We start from the raw sequence: 25,493 nt of genomic DNA, 5'->3' as shown, positions 1-25,493 counted from the left end.
CTGCAGCTCCCTGCACAGCAGGTGACAGTGGCGCCATCTGCAGGAAGCCAAGTGCAGCACCACATCCCTGTGATCACAGTTAACATCCTCTCATCTTATGAAGTGATGGTAAGAAAAAGGAATACGTACCTCTTCTCTAAACTGGCTATTCAGCCATATACATTTGAAGCTCCTCCTGTTTTCAAAGTCTGTAATCTTCATTTTCAGCTGGAAGAAAAGTATAATGTAAGTCACACCAATCGCCAATGTTCCAGCCCAGGATATAGCTCGTCTTCTATAGGACTACATACCTGCTGATAATAGAGTTTCTTGGGTTGCCTAGGCTTGAAGAATTGCAGAAGGTCCCGTAAAGTTCCTTCGTAGTTATGCCTAAGAGGGTTCCCAGGACCATCCCTGTAACTGCAAACATTCAGTTGTAAGTGGGAGCCCTCAATTATAGTGGCTAAGAAGTCCGTATGACACCTTGTGTATCAATCACATGCTACCAAATCTAAGGCTTAGGGTTATTTATTAAGACAAAACCATGCGATTCCCAGCTATGGTTTACTCGAATCTGGAGGCAGAGATACAGTTTCCAGCAGTTTACTGTTGGCAGCCATATATCCTGTGTAACGTAAGGCTAGACGATGCCTATGAACGGCGTGTATAACCCGGAGAACACGGCCTTCATCTGTGCCAACCTCGCCATCCATGGAACTTACCCTTGAGATTTAAAAAACTGTAGAAGCATGGGATCAGTGTTCAGCCTCTGGGCAACAGTTTTTGCAACCTGAAAAACAGTCATTTAGACAGGGTTTCATTCGCCAAACTACGAAAGAAAGACAAATAGAAACTTAAACACCAGTCAGACTTTCACAGGAAACCTAACTTCCATGATTTTCTAATAAGTCAGTCGTGGAAGAACATTGCACTGGTGTTCGATATTAGACCACCCTCTGATTCCCCAATGAAAGGGCTCTATAGCTTGGTTATAAAACCTTAAAAAGGGCTTTTTTCAGGCTTGAGTCAAATTTCTGCCATCACTACCAGATCAAGCCAGCAGAATGTGACCTGCATATTAGGGTCATGTGGCAACTAGATTCTCCTCTGCTTCCATCAATGTTGAGAGTTTCTAATCCAAAGACGAGAGAAGCAGATCAGAAACTAGTTGGCAAAAGACTGCCAGAAAGTAGACTGAATAATGGCAGCCCCATGACCACACACTCAATCTGGCAATTATCAGGATCCTGACAGTGCGCATAATGCACACTGTCAGCCCTTGCCAACCTGCAGCTATTGAGTGCCTGCAGAAATTTAGATCTAGCCTGGATAATCTTTATTAAGGGATTTCTCGCACAATCATAGCATATCATCTGGGCACAGAAGCAAGGTCCTGTGTACCGTGTGAACACAGCCAAGGTCACAAGCAAGGCTGTGGAGTCGGTAAGCCAAACCTCCGGCTCCACAGCCCAGAACACTACTGAGCATGTACATAAAGTTCAGCACAGATTCATCTCGTCTACAACTCCCCAGCCCTGGTCACTACTGAGCATGTACATAAAGTGCAGCACAAATTCATCTCATCTACAGCTCCCCAGCCCTGGTCACTACTAAGCATGTACATAAAGTGCAGCACAGATTCATCTCCATGACTCCAGCCCAACAGCCCCGATCACTACTGAGCATGTACATAAAGTGCAGCACAGATTCATCTCAACTAAAGGCTGAGATCCTTAGATCAGGAACAGAACAGACTTTTACAGGACATTTCAGAACTTTCCCAAATTCTTATGAAAACATTTACAGCACATCCTACAATGTACTACTGAACCCAATTGTATATATATTTTAGGAGAAGGTCCATTTTATACTGACTCCACCAAAATAGACACCGTCTCCACAGCCCTGGTCTTAAGTGCTCTGGAGCTCCTTCATGGCTTATGGGACTCATGGAGAAAGCCAAATACACCTGTCATAGAAGAATGGCCTAGGTCACATATAGCAGATCTCTGTCCATGGCACACTACTCCCCACTACACATTAGTAGGACATATTTACAGTTGTCTTCAATCCCTATAAGCAATGCTCATGGAACATAAAACAAGACAATATCCTATGTACACAACATTATAGATAAATATGACATTTTATATGAGGAGATCTCAGGAGCCATTCTGAGCCGATGACCCACTGGTTAGCTGGGTGACAGCCTCCCTATTGTGCAGTACCACAGGTACATGGATTTTCTAATGGGAAGACTTTCCAACAAAAGAAACCTGCTGATACAAGATCATAATGAAATACATACATGAGAGTAATTCATCCTGTTAGACAATGTAACAACGAATCCTGGATCATTAGGAATTGTCTTGTCACAGAAGATTACATCGACACGGTGATAAAGGTCTCTGAAGTATTCCTTGGCGGTGGCCAATTCACTGTTCTCATTCTCTGGGTCATCTCTAGACAGGGGCAGAATGACAAAGCACAGTTACAATGTTAATGAAAAAGTGACAGCCACATTCTTCTTAACTCTTTACAGATACGGAAATCACAAAACTGAGTATTTCCTAATGTCTGTCCATAACAGATTGGTCAGCCTGCGCGGAATCCTTGGAGTTAGAGTGGGTACAAAGTATTGTTTTATTACGGTTTGTTTGTTTTTTAGAATGTTTTTATGTTAGACAACACACCGTAATAGAATATTAAAGTAGACAATTCATTATTGAAGGGAATAAATGTCATTGTGAATTTATCTGCTTTATGTCCCGTAAATTACAGAAGCAGCCGCTCAGACATGCTGTATACCGGCCACACGGATGGAGAGGACGCGGACTTCTATGGGTTGTGGGCATGCTCTGTGACCGGCACACAGGAAGGAGGACAGCTGTGACTATGGTCAGTGATGTGAACATGGCCCGACTTTTGGGTTTCCTATAGTACACTACTGAACCAGCCTGAAATGGCCCAATTAAATATGCGTTTACAACAGATAAAGCTACCAACTGCATTGTCCAAAATCTGTATCCAAATATCCAGAATTGGTAAAACACAGGGCCTAGTAACCTGCAATATTAATGGGATCAGATGCTTCCTCCTCCAGACCCAGTCATCGCATGATCACTGGTTACAGGGAGGGAGAAGCAGATGATGGAGTGACACAGTGCACAAAATGTTCAGTCAGGAAAAGGAGAAAATGCTTAGGTTCTGAACAGGTTAAAAAAGGGTTTTCAGGTAGTGGGCAACCCCAACAAAGCAGGACATACACAGCAGCCATAGGCTAGTTCTGTATTCCCAATGGAGATGGCAATGGCTTTTTCAGTAGAGCAAGTTACGCTTATGGCCAAGTTATGCAAAATTAAATGATTTTCGCTATTGAACAGATGTTACAGCCATATTTAAAGGAACTGACATTTTCAGCCATACCATAGAGGGTTCATCAAAGTACAAAACTACTAGTAACAAAAAAAACCCGCACATAATCCCAAAGTGGAAGAGCACAGAAGGTTAGAAAAGTTCACAATGTACTCACTTCTGGAATACTATAATGTCGCCATCCATAAGCTCATCAAGTGCTTTGTCAAGAGACACGTCATAATCTTGGATACGTTCTGTTAAATTCGGTTTGACTTCCTGCAAACAATTAAAAAGGTTTCACAAAACAACACAGAGCAATGACATCCAAGAAACAAGTGGTTTCACAAGCAACTTATTACAGCAGAGAAGTAGAAAAGCGCAGAAAACTAAAATGTCAAGCTCAAACTTGTCGCTTTTTTTTTATTATTTGAGTGGAGGGGATTATTGGGCATTTGTAAAATAAAAACACCGATAATTCACATTGTGCTGACGTGGTCTCTGAACTTCTGACTCAGGCCATAGAGCTGTGGGAGGCCTTGTTTTATGTGATGTGCAGACATTTCGATTGGTTTTCAATGCATTTTTTGGGAGGTGTGGCGACAGGAAATTCTGGAGGTTTCATTTTTTTTCCTTCTTTACGGCAATTGCTGTACAGATTAGTTAACATTAGATTTTGGTAGATCGGCCTAGTTATCAAGGCTGTGGAGTCAGTAAGCCAAACCTCAGACTCTACCAAAATGGGCACCGACTTCATGACGGACTCCACTGCCCTGCTAGTTATTGGGCCTGAATATAAAGTGGCCATCTTCCTTCAAGACTTTTGTTGCTTACACGGTTTCCCTATCTAGTAGAGGCTCAAAATATTACTTCCATTCTCAACAAATTAACCCATTAGTAGATCTATGCCTGGAGGGGGAAAACAAGCTCATGCATCAAGGACAATATGTAAATGCTGCCAATGGTAGGCCCAAAACCCCAGACTTCAGGTGCTTTACCTCATAGAGGATAAGGTTAGTTCCTTGCGGAAATCCAGCTCTCTCACACATAACTGGCAGTAGGTCACCTGTTTATAGTGGGGTTGGGAAAGAAATAATTAGACGTAGAACTCCAAAATGACATCCATATAATGATATTACATCACCCCCATCGTGCAACATACTTACGTATTTTACAGGAAATTGGGGTGTAGATATGTCCACAGTAATTTAAGCTTCGACTTTTCGGATCGTACATTTTTAAAAAGAGCATGACGTCATCTGTGGAAGAGAAAGCTTGAGTGAGAATAAGGATAAAGCAGGGCTCGTTATTGGGGTTTCTATTGGAACGGTGAAGAGTAAATATTAGAAATTATTCAAATGGCTTGGAATCGAGCGAATAAAATCCAACCGCTCCAAAACCGTGCAGAGTTCAGGCCCCCGGAACTAAATCTCCAACATCAAATCAAATCAGAGGGTTACGTGGGAAAAAAAAAGTAGTATGTAGAGAGGATAGCCTACACTTACGATCTTTGTCAAACTTGGGAAGCGTCGCCCCACTAGCAGCCATTTCTGGATCTACAGTTTCCAAAAATATTGTCCAAGGATTTTCATTGTCACTCAGCTCAATCATCTACATGACAAACATAATGCAAAAAATACAGCAGAAAGGAGAGTTATTAGCAGACATTCACATGGCATCAGATACAAGTCAGCAAATAACGAAGAGATGCTCCATTTACAAAGTAATCATGTCGGATCCAAACCATGAAGAGCATATTTTGTTGCACAGCTTTCATTGGGAAGACAACCCATACATCAACCATAACAAGCTTTTCTTGCCGGGTTTATCGGTGGACCCAGCTGCCTGCAGATTGGCCTCATGTTTGGGCATCTACTGCTTTTATTGTATGGATCACACAGGCTAATGATGATGTGTATAGGTGATTACTGCACGCTGTCAGCAGCTTACACCCTGGTCTTCATTGGCCTCAAAACACAAGTGTGAAATGTACGTAGAAAGTGGTGCTCCACAGACGAGCACAGTATAATGTATCCTCCTAGCTCGTCGCCACCAAGGTCTCCTACACAGTGATACTACTACTCTGAGGACTTGTACACACACCTTTAGATATCCTAATGTGTCCAAATATACATGCAACCGGTGGATCAATATCTCACAGCAACTAGACTACTCTACAACCGATAGTCAGTTTACAAGATCTAACTAATGGGCAACTACGGGCATTTTTATGCATCGGGTCATAGAAAATGTAGGTCAAAATTTAGACACTTGTGCTCAAATAATAATTTTAAAAAAAGCCAAATTGTAAACTTAAGGGAAAAAAGGGGGTCCAGCAGAAGAAACTTGTCATGTATAAGGGCTGGATGGCATCTCATCGTAACCCACCATCCTGAGGTCCGTGACCTACGGAGAGCACACAAGTAACATCTAGGACCACCACTAGTTAGTATCAGCCAGCGAATCCTGAGGAACAGTGAAGGAGCAATATATATTGTATATTTACAGTTTTGCTGCAATCCGCTTCATAATCCAACATTGCTGGCCTTTTTGTTCCATTACTTCGAGCTTGCATGGGCCATAACCGAATTTGGTCCTGTGGAAATCCCTGGGGTAAAAAAAAAAAAAAAGTACAATAAGGCCTTATTATTTCATCTGAAACATGACTATTAAATGGCTGTAAAAAATTAGTGCTAAAAGTAATGTGCATCAATAGACCAATTGTAAAGGATGGCAAATGTTGAGAAAAAAATAATTAAAAAATCTATTTCTAGGCAGCTTATCCCCTGTAGCCAGACTCGTGTCTAAGGCACTGTTCACATCAGTTTGTACTTTGTTTTAGGAGGAACGCTGGAAGCACATGACATACACAATAAATACGTCCTTAGGACTATGCTGACAAATGGCCTTTTTGCTTTTGTATGGCAGGTATCCGTGTAATCACAAGTAAAAACACACTTCATACAAGTCTGGGAGTGGAAAATGCCACTAACACATTGGAACTTTCTATAGTCTTCTACAAAGTATTGGCTGAAAGGAAATCATTGTACTCTATGGTTGACAGATGCCACCGATCTGCCCACATGTATCACGTCTGAGGTCTTCCTGACACCCCTGAGTTTCATGGTCCGAGCACAGACTGATGTCTGGACCAGCCGTGGCTCCCCACACACGCGCAAGAGCAGGATTTTTCAAAGCGGATTTGCGTGATGTCGGCCAATCCCCACGAACATTAAATTGTGCGGGCAGCGCCAACCGTCACTGAATGAAATGAAGCCCGCCCCTATGACTATATGAGCTTAAATGATCTAACTATATAAAGTGATTTTTGCACATGATTAGACCACAGTTTATAATGAAAAAACGCGCTAATTGCTGCACATTGCTTAGGTAACAGCACTGGGGACTGGTTCCCTTTAAACAGCGTCTTAATTATATAGGGGATTTCATTACCTATTTTGTATTTCCATTGCTATGAAGGCAGCTTTTTGAGTCCAGAATTCTATTAACTAATAAGTATTTCAGAAACTAGAGCCAACTGACAAAACCAATCAGAACCATAAACTTAATATAAACTGTTCCGACATCGTTGGCACCAAAATCACTGAATACCAGTGTAATCAGACCATGAATGTCAGATGTCTGAAATGCCCCCAATAGTGGAGCAGAAAATTACCTATTGTTTAATTCAGGTTGCGTTACATGTATTAAAAAAAAAGTATTTATTTTTCATAGTACAATTTATTTATTTTATTTAACAAGGTAATCCTGCGATTTCACATTGACCATTGGGGATATTTTTAGCCCTATGCTTCCTGTCCTTTCAGGGGGCATTTATAGCAAGGCTCCAGATCAGAGGCAGGACACAAATGTCAGGTAACACCCTTTACATCGTATTTTTCCCGACTGTAAAACGCACTTTAACAAGAAAAACTCTTGCTAAAAAGTGAGCCCGACTTACAGTCCAATGCAACTTCCTGTGATTGAGACCATTGTGTCCTTACTGATCAGAGTTTCCCTCTCCTCCTGCCCCACACTGATGTACCAGATCGGTGCGGTGCAGGAGACAGATACCGGGAGCTGCACATCCAGAGCAACCGGAGGGCCTTCTACCCAACTAGCTCAGGACCTTTCATGTCATGTGATCAGTCACATGCCTGGAAACTGCAAGATCTGGTAACGTGTAGTATGTACGTGCATGTGTTTGTGCATATGTAGCAGAGCTGTGCGTGCATATGTATGTGCATATGTAGGAGAGCTGTGCGTGTATGTATACGTGCATATGTAGCAGAGATGTGCGTGCATATGTATGTGCATACGTAGCAGAGCTGTGCGTGCATGCATATGTGCATATATAGCAGAGCTGTGCGTGCATGTGTATGTGCACACATAGTAGAGCTGTGTGTGTATGTGCATATGTAGCAGAGCTGTGTGTGTATATATAAGTGCATATGAAGCAGAGCTATGTGTGCATGTATATGTGCACATATAGTAGAGCTGTGCATGCATACGTACATATTTAGCAGAGCTGTGTGTATAATACACACTGCAGAGACACACTAACAATAGATTTATTACTTCCCTATTCTACCCTAGCGCATTAAAATTACTGGTACAAACCCAAAGGGGTCCCTAGCCACTTTCCACAAAAACTTGCGTCTGTGACCCACTATTCTTTTTACTGTTTTGCACCCGCTATTGCAAGGATTGCGAACATTTACAGCTGGTAAGTGTGGTAAAGTAATACATAAATTCAGTAGATACACTTTAAAATGCTGACTACATAGAAACCCCCCAATTCCCTGTGCATCCCCAGCTTCATAACATGATTACTCCAGATAATACTCGGCATATGGATAGCCTTTCACATTCCTTTGGTTTTAGAAATCTAAAGAGCAATATACAACAGGACATTTTTAGTACATTGTGTCCAGGCCCTTGCCAAGCCATTATCAGAGATCAATAGAAAGCAGCAGTAATCCGTCTCGTATTTCATTAAATGTTATTTTCAGACATAATTACAAAGCATATCCCGGCTGCAAAGACAACAGACTCATCTGCCCTTCAGATCAATAAACGCCAAGCTGGTCACCATCCAATACAAGACCTAGAAAAGCTGCCGCAGATTTCCTTACCATAGTTTGTGAAAGATTTTGAACAAATTCGGCAAGTGTGGAGTTTTTTAATACTTTGAACACAGTGTATTTCACCTTCTCCTCATCGTACATGTCATTGCCTTGGTGGCCGCAGAACTGGTCCTCTGCCACAATCTGTTAAAAAAGTAAAGAATGTTATTAAATTCGATACATATTTACATGTTGGGATAGTCTATAAAACAAGTGAAAAATAAAGCAGCCCCCAGATTACTAGCTAGTATGCAACCGTCCCCCAGATCAGCACCAAGTAACACCTCAACAAATTTCAGTTTCCTCTTGAATAAAGATTAAAAAAATATATATTTAAACATATATTTTTTTCTCTCTCCCTCTGTGCACATCCCCAGTCACTCACAACTTGCCAAATATCACTGGCCACGCCCCCATGACCTCACTGCCATTGGCTGCTGGCGGTGTCCCGCCCCTGTATGCAGGGCTGTGCTTGATCTATTCAAAGCACAGACAGGAAATCTCTGTGCTCTAAACAGACTAGCAAAAATGAAAAAGGCAAAGCTCACCACCAAATGTGACAGAATGTGCAGAATTAGAACAGCAAGCACATTGTGAAGCTTCTTCATTTCTCAAGCTTTATAATGGTTTAAAGGGAATATGTCAGGCGATTTTTGTGTAGTATACCAATAATAACCTGAAATAAAGGTTAGGGAGCCCTTTCAGGATATGCCACTTTTATTCCTGAGAGCTACCCCTTTGTGTTCCTGTAAGCCCCAAATTTATTGTCTCACCAACAAGTCAAGCATATGTAAATTGCAAATTAATATTCACCCTTTCCCTTACCCATAATCCCTTATAAGATCGGGGCTTACAGGAACACAACGGGGCAACACACAGGAATGAAGGTACATATCCTGAAAGTGGTGCTCAAGCTTGACTTCAGGATACTATTAGTATAGTACAAAAAAAAAAAAAACAAATCACCTGACAGGTTCCATTTAAGGTTTTGTGGTGAGGCTGCAAAATCACGGCCTCTGTATATTACAATGTTGCACATAAGCAAGGACATTTTCCAATGAATCAACTTATGATGTCAATATTACCAATGGACATTTCTGACTCTTGAAGAGCAAGGTCTTGAGAAGTCAATCGCAAAAATAATGAGTGATACTTTTTAATATATAGGTATATTTTTTCTTTTTAAAGAGAACTGCCTACCTGAACTTGCATGTACAGATGAGCTTCCTGGCGCTCTTTTCTTTTCTGAGCCTCTATACGCTTTTCTTCCTGTAGCCTCTCTACGAGCTGCTGAGGAATATCATGATCTGTGACAGCCTGGAGAACTTCATCTACAAGAAAAATAACATTTATATTTCTGCATTTGATACATTGAAAAAGAAAAACAAGTTCAGCATTTAAATTGAAAGGGGTTGTCTCCTAAACCTCATACATCACCTATCCAAAAACAGGTGATAAAGTGTATGATCATGAGAATCACCACATCTTCTGGATATATTATGTCTGACCATGTATGACCAGTGCTCCATTCACCGTCTACAGGAGTCATGCAGCAATTAAAAGGGATATTCTCAAGTTAGAAAGTTCTCCGCCATTATAGCTTCCCTGACTGCGGATCCCAAGAACTGGGCTGAAGGAATTGGTGGGCAATCACGCACACTGCCACTTCATGGATTCTAAAAAGAGTGCTGAAGATCAACCACCTAACAGCAGCTACGCGCATCACCATCCTACGCTCCATTCAGGCTGGGTTCTTCAGAGCCTCAGTTCTCCGGATCAATGGGGCTCCCCAAAGTCAGGAAGCCATCACAAGGAAAGGGGGTAGCTTACAAACTTAGGAATACCCCTATAACGAATATGTGACTGCACACGCTCACTACCTTTTCATATACAGGATTTGGGCCCCTGTCGAAAGGTCAGTGGTAATCGCAGTATGGCCGGTGTCACACTAGCGAGTGCAGTGTGAGTCTCGCACATCAATACCCGGCACTGCCATCGGTACTCGGGACCGGAGCATGCGGCTGCATAGAAATATATGCAGCCGCATGCTCCGGTCCCGAGTACCGGTATTGATGCGCGAGTTTCTCGCATTGCACTCGCAAGTGTGACACCGGCCTATCCCTGGTATTCATAATGTATCATTCTTACTGTGGATAGGCGATAAAGGTTATTGGGACAACCCATTAATTCACTCACTTCTAGTATTCAGCTCCAGCTTGTACATTCAATACATATTTGATCTAAACACTTACTCAGCTTGGATTCCCTGATGTAAACCAGCATGTACGCATTTGTGCAGTGCCGTACAGACAAGTCATCGTCGTGACCTCCATAGTTATGCTCAATAGCTTCCTCCTTTGTACATCTTGACACTACGTCATCGTCAAATTTACACCACTGCAAGAGTGAATTAATTTAGTTACATGGAAACAATCAAATCAGTTACATAAATACTATGACCTAGCGTGCTTAACCCTTTAAAAAAAACAAAACACATTTCTGAAGTTATAACCCCCTCCTTGCTCCAAAAGCCATACATTTTCCATTTTACCACTGACAGACATTTGAGGGCTTCTGCTTTGAGGGACAAGCAGAACAAATTGAATGATACCAATTATTTCACCATATAATGTAATGAAGAAATGGAAAAAAATACAAGTGGGGCGAAATGATAAGAGAAAAAAAAAAGTGCAATCCTGCCATTGTTTATTGGGAGGTGTGATTTTACAGCCTTCATTCTATAGTAAAGATGATCCCAGAAATATGAATCTGCAGGTCAGTAGGATTATGGCGCTATTAAACTTTAGATTTATATTATATTGTAGTAATTAAAGGGCCACTGTCACCCCCCCCCCCCCCAGCCGTTATAAACTAAAAGAGCCACCTTGTGCAGCAGTAATGCTGCAGTCTAACAAGGTGGCTCTTTTAGTTTTTGATTCATTTATTACCTCAAAAAAGCGTTTTAAAAATTGGCCACACATACCAGATATTGTACCAGGAGGCGGTCCGAAGCGTCCTGTATGAATCCCCCAACTGCCGTCACTCTTCTCTTCAGGGCCGATGGTCCCCGCCCCCTGAGCGCTGTTATCGTCTGAAATCCGGCGCCTGCGCTGTGCGTGCCTGCCTGGGGCCTGCGCAGTGTTTATTGTCACTGCGGCCACCCTGTTGCTGAATCCCCCGCCCCGCACTGTGTTATTCATTATGCACAGTGCGGGGCTGGGGTTCCTGGGCATGCGCACTGCGCTGTTTAGACGTTCCCCAGCTCCCCCGCTTTCCCAGGAACCCCAGCCCCGCACTGTGCATAATGAATAACAGTGCGGGGCGGGGGATTCAGCAACAGTGTGGCCGCACTGACAATGAACACTGCGCAGGCCCCAGGCAGGCACGCACAGCGCAGGCGCCGGATTTCAGAAGATAACAGCGCTCAGGGGGCGGGTACCATCGCCCCTGAAGAGAAGAGTGACGGCCGTTGGGGGATTCATACAGGACGCTTCGGACCGCCTCCTGGTACAATATCTGGTATGTGTGGCCAATTTTTAAAACGCTTTTTTGAGGTAACAAATGAATCAAAAACTAAAAGAGCCACCTTGTTAGACTGCAGCATTACTGCTGCACAAGGTGGCTCTTTTAGTTTATAACGGCTGGGGGGGGGGGGGGGGTTTGACAGTGGCCCTTTAATAAAAAATAAAAAAAATATTCAGAACTTTGCTATAAGAACAAAATAAAATAATTGCTGTTCTCCCACGAAGCCCAGCCTGTATAGGAGCTTCACAGGAGGACCAAGATGGCAGATAAAGGGGCTTACAGCAGACCCCGGGTGCCATAGAAATCCATCAAGCCTAGCAATCGCTTTTTGGGCTATGGCGTCATGTATAAGCTGCTGCCATTGACTGACTGAGGCATTTATACAGGTTAAACAGCAGCAATCGGATCAAGTTCTAGTTACAGGCAGATGCCGGCTACTTCCCATATATCACTTTATTCCCAAAACCTGGCCATACATATAAGATGGCAGTTTTCAGGGCACTCACATTTTTTTCTAGAGTGAGTAGGAAACCACTGACAGACCTCTGGCAATGCCTCATCTCTAAAAGCAAAACGATTGGGCATTAAAATTCCAACCAATCCTTTTCTCCCCCAATATCATCACTGTGCCGGTCTAACGATATTGCAATACTGATCGGATAAGTGAAGAATCGGATCTATCAATCTGAGAGGTCAATGTATGACGATTCATGTGATTAACACTTACCTTGCCTTCTCCTTTAGGATTTAAATAAACCACATAGTGTCCTCCATGGTTGTCCCCACTGTGCACCAGCACAGCATGCAGGATGTAGTTAGCAGGGTCTTTGACATCAGGTTTTTGCAGGAACTCATCCAGTGGTAATTGCTCTGGAAACTCAAACCTGAAAGGCAACACAATATATAGAAGAGCAAGCCAACAACATGGCAGACATAGGGAAAAACAAGCATTTGATTCACTGCCGATTTTGCAAGTTTTACCAACTACAAAAATGGAGAGGTCTGTAATTTTTTTTTTTATAGTAGGTACACTTCACCTCTGAGACAGACTAAAAAAAAAAAAAAAAATTTCCAGAAAATCACATTGTATGATTTTTTACACAATTTCCATGAAATAAGTATTTGATACAATACAAAAACAGAAATTTGAGTACCGAAACCTTTGTTTGCAATTACAGAGGTCAGATGGTCAAAAACTACAGAAAAAAAGTTTGCACACAGTGCAGCAGGGATTTTGGCCCTCTCCTCCATACAGATCTTCTCCAGATCTTTCAGGTTTCGGGGCTGTCGCTGGGCAACATTGAGTTTCAGCTTCTTCCAAAGATTTTCTATTGGATTCCGGTCTGGAGACAGGGTAGGCCACTCCAGGACCTTGAAATGCTTCTTATGGAGCCACTCAGTTACCATCGCTGTATGTTTTGGGTCATTGTCATGGTGGAAGACCCAGCCGTGACCCATCTTCAATGCTCTTATTGAGTAAAGGAGGTTGTTGGCCAAAATCTCGCAATGACCTCATCCATCCTCCCTTCAATACGGTGCAGTCATCCTGTCCACTTTGCAGAAAAGCCCCCCCACCCATATAGTATTATGTTTCTCCCCCAACATGCTTCACGATTGGGACAGTGTTCTTGGGGTGGTACTCATCCTTCTTCCAAACACGGTGAGTGGAGTTGATAACAAAAAGTTCTATTTTGGTCTCATCTGACCACAAGACCTTCTCACAAGCCTCCTCAGGATCATCCAGATGGTCATTGGTGACCTTCAAACAGGCCCGGACACGTGCTGGCGTGAGCGAGGTGACCTTGCGTGCCCTGCAGGATTTTTAATCTAAGATGGTGTAGTATTTAACAGTTTGACACTGTGGTCCCAGCTCTTTTTAGGTTATTGACCAGATCCTTCCGGGAAGTTCTGGACTGATTCCTGACCTTTCTCTGGATCATCCCTACTACATGAGGCGAGATCCTGCATGGAGCCCCATACTCAGGAATATTGAGTCATCTTGTGTTTCTTCCATTTTCTAATAATTGTGCCAACAGATGTTGCCTTCTCACCAAGCTGCTTGCCTATCGTCCTGTAGCCAATCCCAGCCTTGTGCAGGTGTCAATGGTGTCCTTAGATAGCTTTTTGGTCTTGGCCATGGTGGAGAGATTGGGGTGTGATTGAGTGTGTGGCCAGGTGTCCTTATACATGTAATGAGTTTAAACAGGTGCAATTAATACAGGAGGAGGGCTTCTTAAAAGGAAAACTAACAGGTCTGTGAGAGACAGAATTCTTGCTGGTTGGTAAGTGATCAAATACTTATTTCATCCAACAAAATGCAATTTAATTATTTACAAATCATACAATAACTTTCTGTTTTTTATTTTTAGGTTCGGTCTCTCACAGTTGAAATGTACCTATAGGTGGGAAAACTTACAAAATTGGCAGCGTATCAAATACTTCTCTTCCCCCCAGAGGAAGCCTGGATAAATAACTAGTAAGTAAGAAAGCTTTATAAATGCACCGATAAGCTTACAGCGGTGGGGTGACAGGAAGCAGTAAATATTCTTTACCTGTCATTAATCTTGATGTTCTGGTCTGTCTGAGGATCATACATGAATCTCATTAGTTGAAGATGTAACACGGGTGGTAATGTTAAAAATTTTACTCCCTTCTCGGCTTCCTGATTATGGATAAAAAAACAATACTTAGAAACTTACAAATACCCTAGATGGTGGCCCGATTCTAACGCATCGGGTATTCTAGAATATGTATGTATGTATATAGCAGCCACATAGTATATAGCACAGGCCACGTAGTATATAGGATCCATGTAGTATATAGCAGACAAATAGTACGTGGCCTGTGCTATATACATACATATTGTAAAATACCCGATGCGTTAATACAGGCCACGCAATATATAACACAGCCCACGCAATATATAACAGTGGCCACGTAATATATAGCACAGGCCACGCGGTACATAACACTGCCCACGCGGTACATAACACTGCCCACGCGGTACATAACACTGCCCACGCGGTACATAACACTGCCCACGCGGTACATAACACTGCCCACGCGGTACATAACACTGCCCACGCGGTACATAACACTGCCCACGCGGTACATAACACTGCCCACGCGGTACATAACACTGCCCACGCGGTACATAACACTGCCCACGCGGTACATAACACTGCCCACGCGGTACATAACACTGCCCACGCGGTACATAACACTGCCCACGCGGTACATAACACTGCCCACGCGGTACATAACACTGCCCACGCGGTACATAACACTGCCCACGCGGTACATAACACTGCCCACGCGGTACATAACACTGCCCACGCGGTACATAACACTGCCCACGCGGTACATAACACTGCCCACGCGGTACATAACACTGCCCACGCGGTACATAACACTGCCCACGCGGTACATAACACTGCCCACGCGGTACATAACACTGCCCACGTAGTATATAGCAGCCCATGCGGTATATAACACCGCCCACGCGGTATATAACACAGGTCACGTAGCATATAGCACAGCCCACGCGGTATACAACGCAGCCCACGTGGTATATAACACTGGCCAAATAGTATATAGCAGTCACGCTGTATATAACGCAGCCCACGCGCTATATAACACTGCCCACGTAGTATATAGCAGTGTGGGCACATATCTGTGTTAAAAAAAGATAATTAAAACAAAAAATAGTTATATACTCACCCGCCGGGATCCAGCGAAGCTGTCCCTATGCACGCGGCTGCTGCCATCTTCCATTCACAGGATGCATTGCGAAATTACCCAGATGACTTAGCGGTCTCGTGAGACCGCTAAGTCTTCTGGGTAATTTCGCAAAGCATCTCTGGTAACGGAAGATGGCGGCCGGCGCGAGCGCATCGTCGGACTACGGAGGGTGAGTATAGCAGGTTTTTTGTTTTTTTATTTTTAACATTAGATTTTTTTTACTATTGACGCTGCATAGGCAGCGTCAATGGTAAAAAGTTGGGGACACACAGGGTTAATAGCAGCGGTAACGTTACCCGTGGCATAGCGCGGTACGTTACCGCTGGCATTAACCCTGTGTGAGCGGTGAGTGGACAGGAGTATGGAGCGGGCACCGGGCACTGACTGCAGGGAGTATGGAGCGGGCGCCGGGCACTGACTGCAGGGGAGTAGGGGGAGGGACTAATCGGACTATGCCCGTTGCTGATTGGTCGCGGCAGCCATGACAGGCAGCTGGCGAGACCAATTAGCGACGCGGGATTTCCGTGACAGAAGTTGCAGACAGAAAGACGGAAGTACCCCTTAGACAATTATATATATAGATGAAGAGGTGCTGAAATAAATAATGACAATCTACTTTTAGAGGAAGGCAGAGGGGCTTTTAGAGAGGAGAGAGTCACTGATCAGAGGGGACTTCAGCTTTTCGGTTATTTTTTGTAGCAAGGGATGCATCAAAGAGGTGAAATATGCCATTGTTTTTATTTTGCAGAATATTTTTCATGCAAAAAAATGCTGTGTGAAACTATCCATAGGATAAGCAAAACTTTAAAAAAAAAAAAAAAAAAGTGTGCACAGAAAGATGTTTGGGTGGATTCTAACACTGCGCCAAAATGTTTTCAATAAACGACAATGTTAGCAACAGGGGTTTTATCCAAATAACCTGAGAAGAGGGGCTCTGAAAAGTAATCGTGAACTTATCCCCTATCCAAGAGATAGGAGATCACGTATAAAAGATTTAAAGGGATTTCAAAAGGTAACAGCTGCCCATGACCTCTACACAGTGTATGAGACATCTCCCATGTCGGCCGCGGCGAGTCTGATCAGCTGGTTACACGACTCCATGAAAGCTGCTGAGCAGCGTATAAAGTATATCTGCAACTTCCTTTTATAACTTGATATAAAGTCGTGAATGCCGATGACAGGATTGTTTGACGGTGAGACATTTTCTTCCGCTGGTATGCATGCTATCTGTCCTGGGAGGGAGACATGGATGTAACTCGTCTCCAGGGCAGACACCGGTTATCTACATGTCATTTTCTGCCCACTTATGTACAGCAGCTACAACTAGTTGGATCAAAGGGAAAATTGCCGGCCATATAAAGGCCCTTCCCATGTCGCACACATTAGGATAGATAAGCGCTCACCTGTAAGCCATGCTCCCCAGCATCATACTTGTTATCACCATCCAGCTGCTCCACCGCAACATAGTCAATAAAGGATTCAAAGACTGGGGGAGGGGAGGAAACAAAAACATACCGGTAAGCAAAACATCTTTTACAGAGGGATAGGAACTTACATTTTTTTCTTCAACATTACTTTCCAGCCTGAGCAGACATTAGCAGTAGAGAAACCCAACTTGCTGTGCATCGTATGGTTAAATTGGCTACTATTCCACACAATGTACAACTGCGTCTCTCCATGTCCGATGACACGGGATTGTAATGGAGGGAAACAAGCGAAGCTGTCACCATCTTTCACAATATAAACTGCATAAACTATAAATTAGATCTTTTAGATGAGGCCGGTGTACTTACTTTGAGTTTAAATTTATACTACCAGTCTGAGTTTTCAATCTCTGCCGCCCACTAATCGTGACTAACCGCTCCTCAGCGCCCCTACTTCCTGCTGAGATCTCACACTGCTCAGTAACAACTGCAGCTGTCAGTGAGGAGTGGAGACAGAATACACTTTGATGTACGAGCTCTCTCCTCCATTGCTGCTCCCTGTACTACTATCAGGACTCTAAAGCCATTCAGACTTGTAGTCTAAAAATATGTCCCCAGCATCACCACATCTAACTGGTCTAAATGACATTGTACAGTTTTTACTGTGAAATTTTGTGACAGATTCACTTTACACAGGAATCAGAACTCATTCCCACCAAGTAACATTTAGGACAGCGTCCTGTGTTCACCGCAACATGAAACATTTGGTGAAAGGTTCTCTTTCAGACACTCGGGGTGCACATCGCCATGACTGCTGTACAGCTGGGGATTTCTTGGCGTTCCACCACAAGACATTCCAAATCGGAGAACCGCAATGTGAAGTCAATAGCAAAGACCAGCTGATGCATCAAACTGGAAGCTGCCCAACTGTGACAAGAAGCTTTTCTGAAGGTCATCTGGGAATATGCCCGTCCTTAGGACACAGCGCCTTGCTTTCTCCTTTAACAACACTAGTCAAACAAGATACAAATCCAGAGAGCACACGGATGGTTTACTGCACTGGCAGCAATGGCCAGTGTTACCCCTGCAGAGCCGCAGCACCGGCCAGCACATTCACAATGGAGCCCGTACTGGCATCTGGTGTTAGATCATGGACTAGGACCGAGGCTCAGCAACAACAACACTAAAGCAGCTCCTAGAAATGAGGCAACTGGCTAATTAATGAAAAGCAGGAAGACATGCATACACGGAGCAGTCCACATGGCTGGCTACAGCTTAAGGCGCAGAAAACAGCCGTATAAATAAGACCGATATCAGATCCGCAATGCAAGGACTGGGAGCGTGACAGCTTCATATGTTTCTATGGAGCGGTGACACGGGTCGGGGGAGCCGCCGGACAGTCTGGGCATTCTGGTCCGATTTAAACACCATGAAACTTACCAACTCTAATTCTACCCCTGAGCCGCCGTTTCCTGTGTCCCTCGATTACAAAGTCAAACGTTTGACTCTTGAATTAATCGCATGTGAGTGTAAAAAAACCATCCCGGAAGGCCAGTATACCGAGACCAAGGGTAGACGCTCCCCTTCTGTTAGAGCAGTAGTTCTCACAAAATCACTGTATAATGGCTATAACAGAAGCCGGGGATTGCATCCTCTCAATAACAATAAGCTGCCCCTCGCTGCTCACAGACCGCCTATTACCTACACTGTGCACAAGGTACAGAGCTGGAGAAAAGCTACTGCGCTAATGAAAGGGACCCATCACTGGAGTCCGGGACTGTCAGCATAAACCAGTGACAGATTCCCTTAAGGTCTGAAGCCATTATTGCCATGCCTCCGTAACTTGCACCTATGGCAGACCTAGGGGCCTCCGATAGTCAGGGCTGTGGATTTGGAGTCGGAGCCCATTTTGGTGGAGTCGGTGTCATGAAAATTAAGGAGTCAGAGGTTTGGCTTACCGACAGCCCTGCAGATATTAAGCCCTGGTGTGGGTGCACCCCAATACATACAGGATTAAAAACGGGCTGTCAAGTTTCAAAAGTTAGTAGTACATAGGCTTGTAGACCTTTAAAATACAAAGCTTTTCCCTCACCCTTCCCAGGTCCAAAAATACCTCTCCACCACTGCTTCGGTATTTGAACAGTTGCAGCAGTGAAGTTACATAGCTTGAAAAAAGACCTAGGTCCATCAAGTTCAACCTTTCTCCACCAATTGAACAGTGTTTTAACTGTTGCAGCCAATCACTTTGACAGAACTGCTGAGCCAGCGACTGACTGCAGTGGTTATACGTGTTGCATATGTGATTTTACGGCTCAAGTCTATCAACAAAGACCAAAGGCATGACCGTGAACCTCTGGAGGAAGGCAATTTGAAGAAATAGGCCTTTAAGGAGGTAACCGTGCCATACAAATATTACAGACAAATTCGGAAATTATACATAAGCATAATGAATTGATGGAAAAAAAAAAATGATTTATTTATTTATTTTTTTTTTTAATAATGCAGTCTCCCAGTGGAGACATGTGTATATAAATGTGTCTGAACTCATACTTTGTGCGAGCCGGGTTACCCAAAACTTGGAGATTATGTCTAAACACAGGATTTCTCCTTTGGATGGTAATTTCAGAATCAAAAATTAAAAGTCTTTTTTTGTATAAGGTATATAATACATCTTACTTCTTACTGCCCGAGTTACTGACTGGCTCCATTACACACTGAATACATAAGAGCAAACATTAATACAATCCATCTACATTTCTAAGGCACGGAAACCAGTTTATCTATATTGCATTTATATTTATTTCTCCTTGGTACTCACTGTTTTTCTTTCCTTTTATACTTAGTTGAATATCATAGTAGTCTTCTATCCGTTCGGAACGGTAGTCTACATGCTTACACTGGATGTAGGACTGAAACAGAAGCAAACAAGAGTCTTAGCACCTCGACACTGATGACCTTTCACGCTCTCGTCAATCACATCAGACACGTACCACCATCTTTCCTCTGAATAACTTTGGAATAGTCCCTTCTACACATGTTCCTTTCATCTTGTTTTCCACATTGTCCAATAACTGCAAGACAGAAAAAAAATAAAGTATGACTGCGATGAACTGATCTGCCATATGCTGCCATGAAGGATCACTCAAAAGGGTTAGGACAGTGGCCCAACAGTAAGAACAGGAACCCCGGCACTGAAAGTGGTAGAGGAGAAAGATCCTGCTCGAACGGTGACTTATATGTGATCCAGCATTGTGTCATTTAGATCTTCACCCAACACAGAGGTCTTTAGCAATGACATCTGCCATGGATCCTACCCGTGAGGATTGGTGTACAACAGAATCCCAATTTTGGTGATCTCCAATCCCGGTGGCATCCATCAAACCCATGGACACTGCACTGGGTATAACAATATCAGATTTGCCCAAAGTACACCTTTAATTGAGGACCGCTTTGACATTTATTTATATGCTGGTGCAGGGACCCTATGAATATTGGTTAAAAACCCGGTGAGTGCAAACATCCTCACAAGGTCAGGAGGCCTCTGTGGCAACACGCAAGGATCAGGACAACTTACCACTCTACATAATTCTTGGACATCATGTTGCATGAAGCTGTCTAGAGTCTCCCACCTAATGAGCAAAAACAAAAATGTAATTAAAGAGCATTAAATCATTTAGATTATAGTGGAAGGTGTAATGTAAAAATAATAGCAGACAAATAATAGCAGAAAACACGGAAGAGAACATTCCAAACTGGTTTCCTCTGCTCAATCTCAGGAGGTTGGCTCGGTACAACACAGATCATGCTACATGGAAGAACGTGCTGCCTGAACATCAGGAGTATATCCTGGATGGAAAGATGATATTCAGTAATTTTTGTGCTACAGGTTTTGAACCAAGGTTCAGAGCACATAATACATCATTCACGTCAGCCAGCTGCTTTCAGATGTGGGCTTTATATTATAGCCTAAACTGGTTTACTGATAGCTTACCCAAAGGATTTTGTTAACTTTTTAGTTCCTACAGGTTTGTCGCTGTGTTGTAATTCATAGAACACCCTCTGTAACGCTAAAGGGACGCTCTTGGAGGAGTCGTCCCCTTCGGTGGGCATCATATACACAGCCTGGAAAACAACAAGCAAAACCATTAAGTTATTCCCAAGTATCACATTCTTTTCACAAAGCACAGTACATGTATGCTTATTATTAGTAGATATTATTACAGACCAAGTCCAACAGAATGTTTCTCTCTAGTACCCTTATGCTATTTTTCCCACGTCTAACTGCCCCTCTGAGAATCCTCAGAATGCAGACAGCAGTGAATACATTGGTGGAGGAGCCGCCAGCATCATCCTCCAATCAATGTGTGAGCCCGTCGTCGCAATGACGTCATTTCATCACATCAGCTGTGTACTGCGTAGAGCCAGCGCATAGGAGAGCGTATAGGATATTTATATATATGAGGCTACACGGGTACATGCCATACATCTAAGGCGACGTGGGGGACATGCCATTCATCAGAGGCTATGCGGGAAACATGGCGTATAGCAGAGGCTACGTGGGGCACATACTGTACATGAGAGGATATGTGCGGACTCATACGGTATAAAGGGGGATATCAGCATACTTAATTCTGCTCAATATAAACCCCTTACTGACCTCAGACGGGATAGTACGTCCGAGGTCAGCTCCCCTGCTTTGATGCAGGGCTCCGCGGTGAGCCCGCATCAAAGCCGGGACATGTCAGCTGTTTTGAACAGCTGACATGTACCCGCAATAGCGGCGGGTGAAATCGCAATTCACCCGCCGCTATTAACTAGTTAAATGCCGCTGTCAAACGCAGACAGCGGCATTTAAATACCGCATCTGGCCGGGCGGCCGGAAATGACGTCATCACCAACCCCCGTCACATGATCGGGGGTCAGCGATGCTTCTGCATTGTAACTATAGAGGTCCTTGAGACCTCTATGGTTACAGATCCCCGGCAGCTGTGAGCGCCACCCTGTGGTCGGCGCTCACAGCACACCTGCAATTCTGCTACATAGCAGCGAACATGAGATCGCTGCTATGTAGCAGAGGCGATCGGGTTGTGCCAGCTTCTAGCCTCCTATGGAGGCTATTGAAGCATGGCAAAAGTTAAAAAAAAAAAAGTGAAAAAAAAATAAAAAAATATAAAAGTTCAAATCACCCCCCTTTCACCCCATTCAAAATAAATCAATAAAAAAAATCAAATCTACACATATTTGGTATCGTCACGTTCAGAATCGCCCGATCAATAAAAAAAAAAGCATTAACCTGATCGCTAAACAGCGTAGCGGGAAAAAAACTTTGAAACGCCAGAATTACGTTTTTTTGGTCGCCGCGACATTGCATTAAAATGCAATAACGGGCGATCAAAAGAACGCATCTGCGCCGAAATGGTATCATTAAAAACGCCAGCTCGGCACGCTAAAAATAAGCCCTCAACCGACCCCAGATCATGTAAAAAAATGGAGACGCTACGGGTATCGGAAAATGGCGCATTTTTTTTTTTTTTTTAGCAAAGTTTGGAATTTTTTTTCACCACTTAGGTAAAAAATAACCTAGTCATGTTAGGTGTCTATGAACTCGTAATGACCTAGAGAATCATAATGGCAGGTCAGTTTTAGCATTTATTGAACCTAGCAAAAAAGCCAAGCAAAAAACAAGTGTGGGATTGCACTTTTTTTGCAATTTCACCGCACTTGGAATTAATTTTTTTCCCGTTTTCTAGTACATGACATGCTAAAACCAATGATGTCGTTCAAAAGTACAACTCGTCCCGCAAAAAATAAGCCCTCACATGGCCAAATTGACGGAAAAATAAAAAAGTTATGGCTCTGGGAAGGAGGGGAGTGAAAAACGAACACGGAAAAACGAAAAATCCCAAGGTCATGAAGGGGTTAAGCCATACAATTAATATAAAATATTGAGCAGAATTTTTTTTTTAGCCTATTGGTTCAGCCACCACAATAGTCACGATCTCTCATGTGGCACTTAGGGAAAATTAATTTCCCTCCCCTAATGTTGACTAATATTACCAGGGACCCTTCATATTAGTACACCAACACATTTACAATCCTTGGAAAATCTATTCTAGGAAGTAATTATCTTTTTTGTCGAGTCCGTATAGGCGATTTCTAAAATAAAGTAAATTATGTGTGCAGTCACAAATACAGTCATAGATGTGTATATTCAGCTAGTGATGAGGCAGTATGTGACCTTTTTAGTGAATTTAAGTTTTTTTTTTCCTCTTAAAACTGCATGTATTTTGGGCTAAAAATTATGTTTGCAATTTTTTTTTAACCCCTTCACGCTGCAGCCCTTTTTCATTTTTGCGTTTGTTTTTCGCTCCCCTCCTTCCCAGAACCATAACTTTTCTATTTTTCCATCAACATGGCCATGTGAGGGCTGTTTTTTTGCAGGATGAGTTGTACTTTTGAACGACACTATTGGTTTTACCATATTGTGTACTCAAAAACTGAGAAATAAAATCCATATGTGGTAAAATTGTAAAAAAAATATGCAAAACAGTTGTGGAATTGCACTTTTTTTTTTTTTCCAATGGTGAAAAATGACCTGCCAACATGATTCTCTTGGTCATTTAGAGTTCGTAGATACCAAACATGTATAGTTTTTTTTTTTATTTAAATGGTGAAAAAATAGTTAGTAAAAAAAAAAAAAGCATCATTTTCCGATACCTGTAGCATCTCCATTTTGCGTGATGTTGGGTGAGGGATTGTTTTTTGCGCGCTGAGCTGACGTTTTTAATTATACCATTTTGGTGTGTATACGATACTTTGATTGCCAGTTATTGCATTTTATTATAATGTTGCAGCCACCAAAAAAAAACCAACATAATTCTGGCGTTTTCACTTTTTTTTTTTTTGCTACGCCGTTTATCGATCTGTTTAATTCTTTTTATAGCTTGATAGATTGGGAGATTGGGTGATTTTGAACGCGGTGATATCAAATGTTTTATGTGTATTTTTTTATCCTGTTATTTTGAATGGGACGATATTAACTTGATTTTTTTAATATTTAAAATGTGTATTTTATTTTATTTTTTTACATGTTTCAATAGTCTCTATGGAGACTACAAGCTGCAGTTGTCTGATCGGCTCTGCTACACACAGGCGATGATCAGATCGCCTCTATGTAGCAGAAATGCTCACCTGCCATGAGTGCCAACCACAGTGTGGCGCTCATAGCAATCCGGCAATGACAACCACAGGGGTCTCCTGAGGACCCCGGGACATGTGACACGGGTGCCGATGGGTGGGATTTGTGACGCAATTCCAGCGCGATCACATTAAATGCCACTGTCAGTTTGACAGCAGCAATTAACAGCTGCTGGTGGATTGCGATTCCACCCGCGGCTGTTAGGGGCACATGTCAGCTGTTCAGAACAACTGACATGTGCCGGGAAAGATGTGGGCTCAGCGCTGGAGCTCACATCAAAGGGAGGGACACGACACGCGCTGTACATGTACGGCGCATGTCGTGAAGGGGTTAAGAATGTCATTTACCTGCACATTGCTGGCTGTAGAATACCGTATATCCTCGAGTATAAGCCAAGATTTTCAGCCCAAATTTTGGGGCTGAAAGTGCCCCCCTGGGCTTATACTCGAGTCGTGGTCGGCAGGTGAGGGGGAGAGAGGACGGTCACATACTCACCTGCTCCTGGCGCTCCAACGCTGTCCCAGCCTGTCCCATGGTCTCCCGCGCTGCAGCTCTTCCTCTATTCAGCGGTCACGTGGTACCGCTCATTAAAGTAATGAATATGGACTGCACTCCCATAGGGTTGGAGCCGCATATTCATTACTGTAATGAGCGGTACCGGTGATCGCTCACTACAGGAAGAAGCTGCGGTACCATGGCACAGGCAGGGACAGCGTCAGGAGCGCCGGCAGCAGGTGAGTATTTCATATTCACCTGTCCGCGTTCCATCCGCCGGGCGCCGCTCTGTCTTCTCGTCCTCTTGCACTGACTGTGCAGGTCAGAGGGCGCGATGACGTATTCGTGTGCGCGCCGCCCTCTGCCTGAACAGTCAATGCGGAGAGACGGGCGCTGAGGAGCAGCGGGCAGCGACGAGAGGAGAGTATGTTTTTTTTTTTTCTTGCAGCAGCATAACATGTGGCACAATGCTGTATGGAGCATCTATGGGGCCATAAAGAACTGCATGGAGCATTATATGGGGCCATAACTGCATGGAGTATTATATGGGGCATCTATGGGGCCATAAAGAACTGCATGGAGCATTATATGGGGCCATAACTGCATGGAGCATTATATGGGGCCATAACTGCATGGAGCATCTATGGGGCC

The 25,493-nt window shown here is 43.3% G+C and overlaps 1 protein-coding gene across 2 annotated transcripts in view; it reads right to left on the bottom strand.

The window, feature by feature from the left end:
• Window positions 1-25,493, bottom strand: part of USP7 (ubiquitin specific peptidase 7) — a 76,670-nt gene that overhangs the window by 11,393 nt on the left and 39,784 nt on the right. Inside the window, exons 7-25 of one of the 2 annotated variants that reach the window (XM_077275222.1) lie at window positions 21,141-21,271; window positions 20,724-20,778; window positions 20,140-20,220; window positions 19,968-20,058; window positions 17,129-17,211; window positions 14,537-14,646; window positions 12,712-12,868; window positions 10,712-10,856; window positions 9,660-9,790; window positions 8,469-8,603; window positions 5,840-5,941; window positions 4,833-4,944; window positions 4,500-4,592; window positions 4,332-4,399; window positions 3,512-3,612; window positions 2,288-2,441; window positions 702-769; window positions 291-399; window positions 130-207 (exon numbers count right to left, since the gene is read on the bottom strand). In XM_077275222.1, coding sequence (XP_077131337.1) covers window positions 130-207; window positions 291-399; window positions 702-769; window positions 2,288-2,441; window positions 3,512-3,612; window positions 4,332-4,399; window positions 4,500-4,592; window positions 4,833-4,944; window positions 5,840-5,941; window positions 8,469-8,603; window positions 9,660-9,790; window positions 10,712-10,856; window positions 12,712-12,868; window positions 14,537-14,646; window positions 17,129-17,211; window positions 19,968-20,058; window positions 20,140-20,220; window positions 20,724-20,778; window positions 21,141-21,271 — 2,004 coding nt within the window. The remainder of the gene's footprint in view (window positions 1-129; window positions 208-290; window positions 400-701; window positions 770-2,287; window positions 2,442-3,511; window positions 3,613-4,331; window positions 4,400-4,499; window positions 4,593-4,832; window positions 4,945-5,839; window positions 5,942-8,468; window positions 8,604-9,659; window positions 9,791-10,711; window positions 10,857-12,711; window positions 12,869-14,536; window positions 14,647-17,128; window positions 17,212-19,967; window positions 20,059-20,139; window positions 20,221-20,723; window positions 20,779-21,140; window positions 21,272-25,493) is intronic. The other variant, XM_077275221.1, reaches the window with a different exon arrangement.

This window comes from Ranitomeya variabilis, chromosome 7 (assembly GCF_051348905.1).
Source record: "Ranitomeya variabilis isolate aRanVar5 chromosome 7, aRanVar5.hap1, whole genome shotgun sequence".
NCBI classification, from domain to species: domain Eukaryota; kingdom Metazoa; phylum Chordata; class Amphibia; order Anura; family Dendrobatidae; genus Ranitomeya; species Ranitomeya variabilis.
Note: the sequence above shows the minus strand (reverse complement) of the source record. Positions and strands in the feature narration are given on the sequence as shown.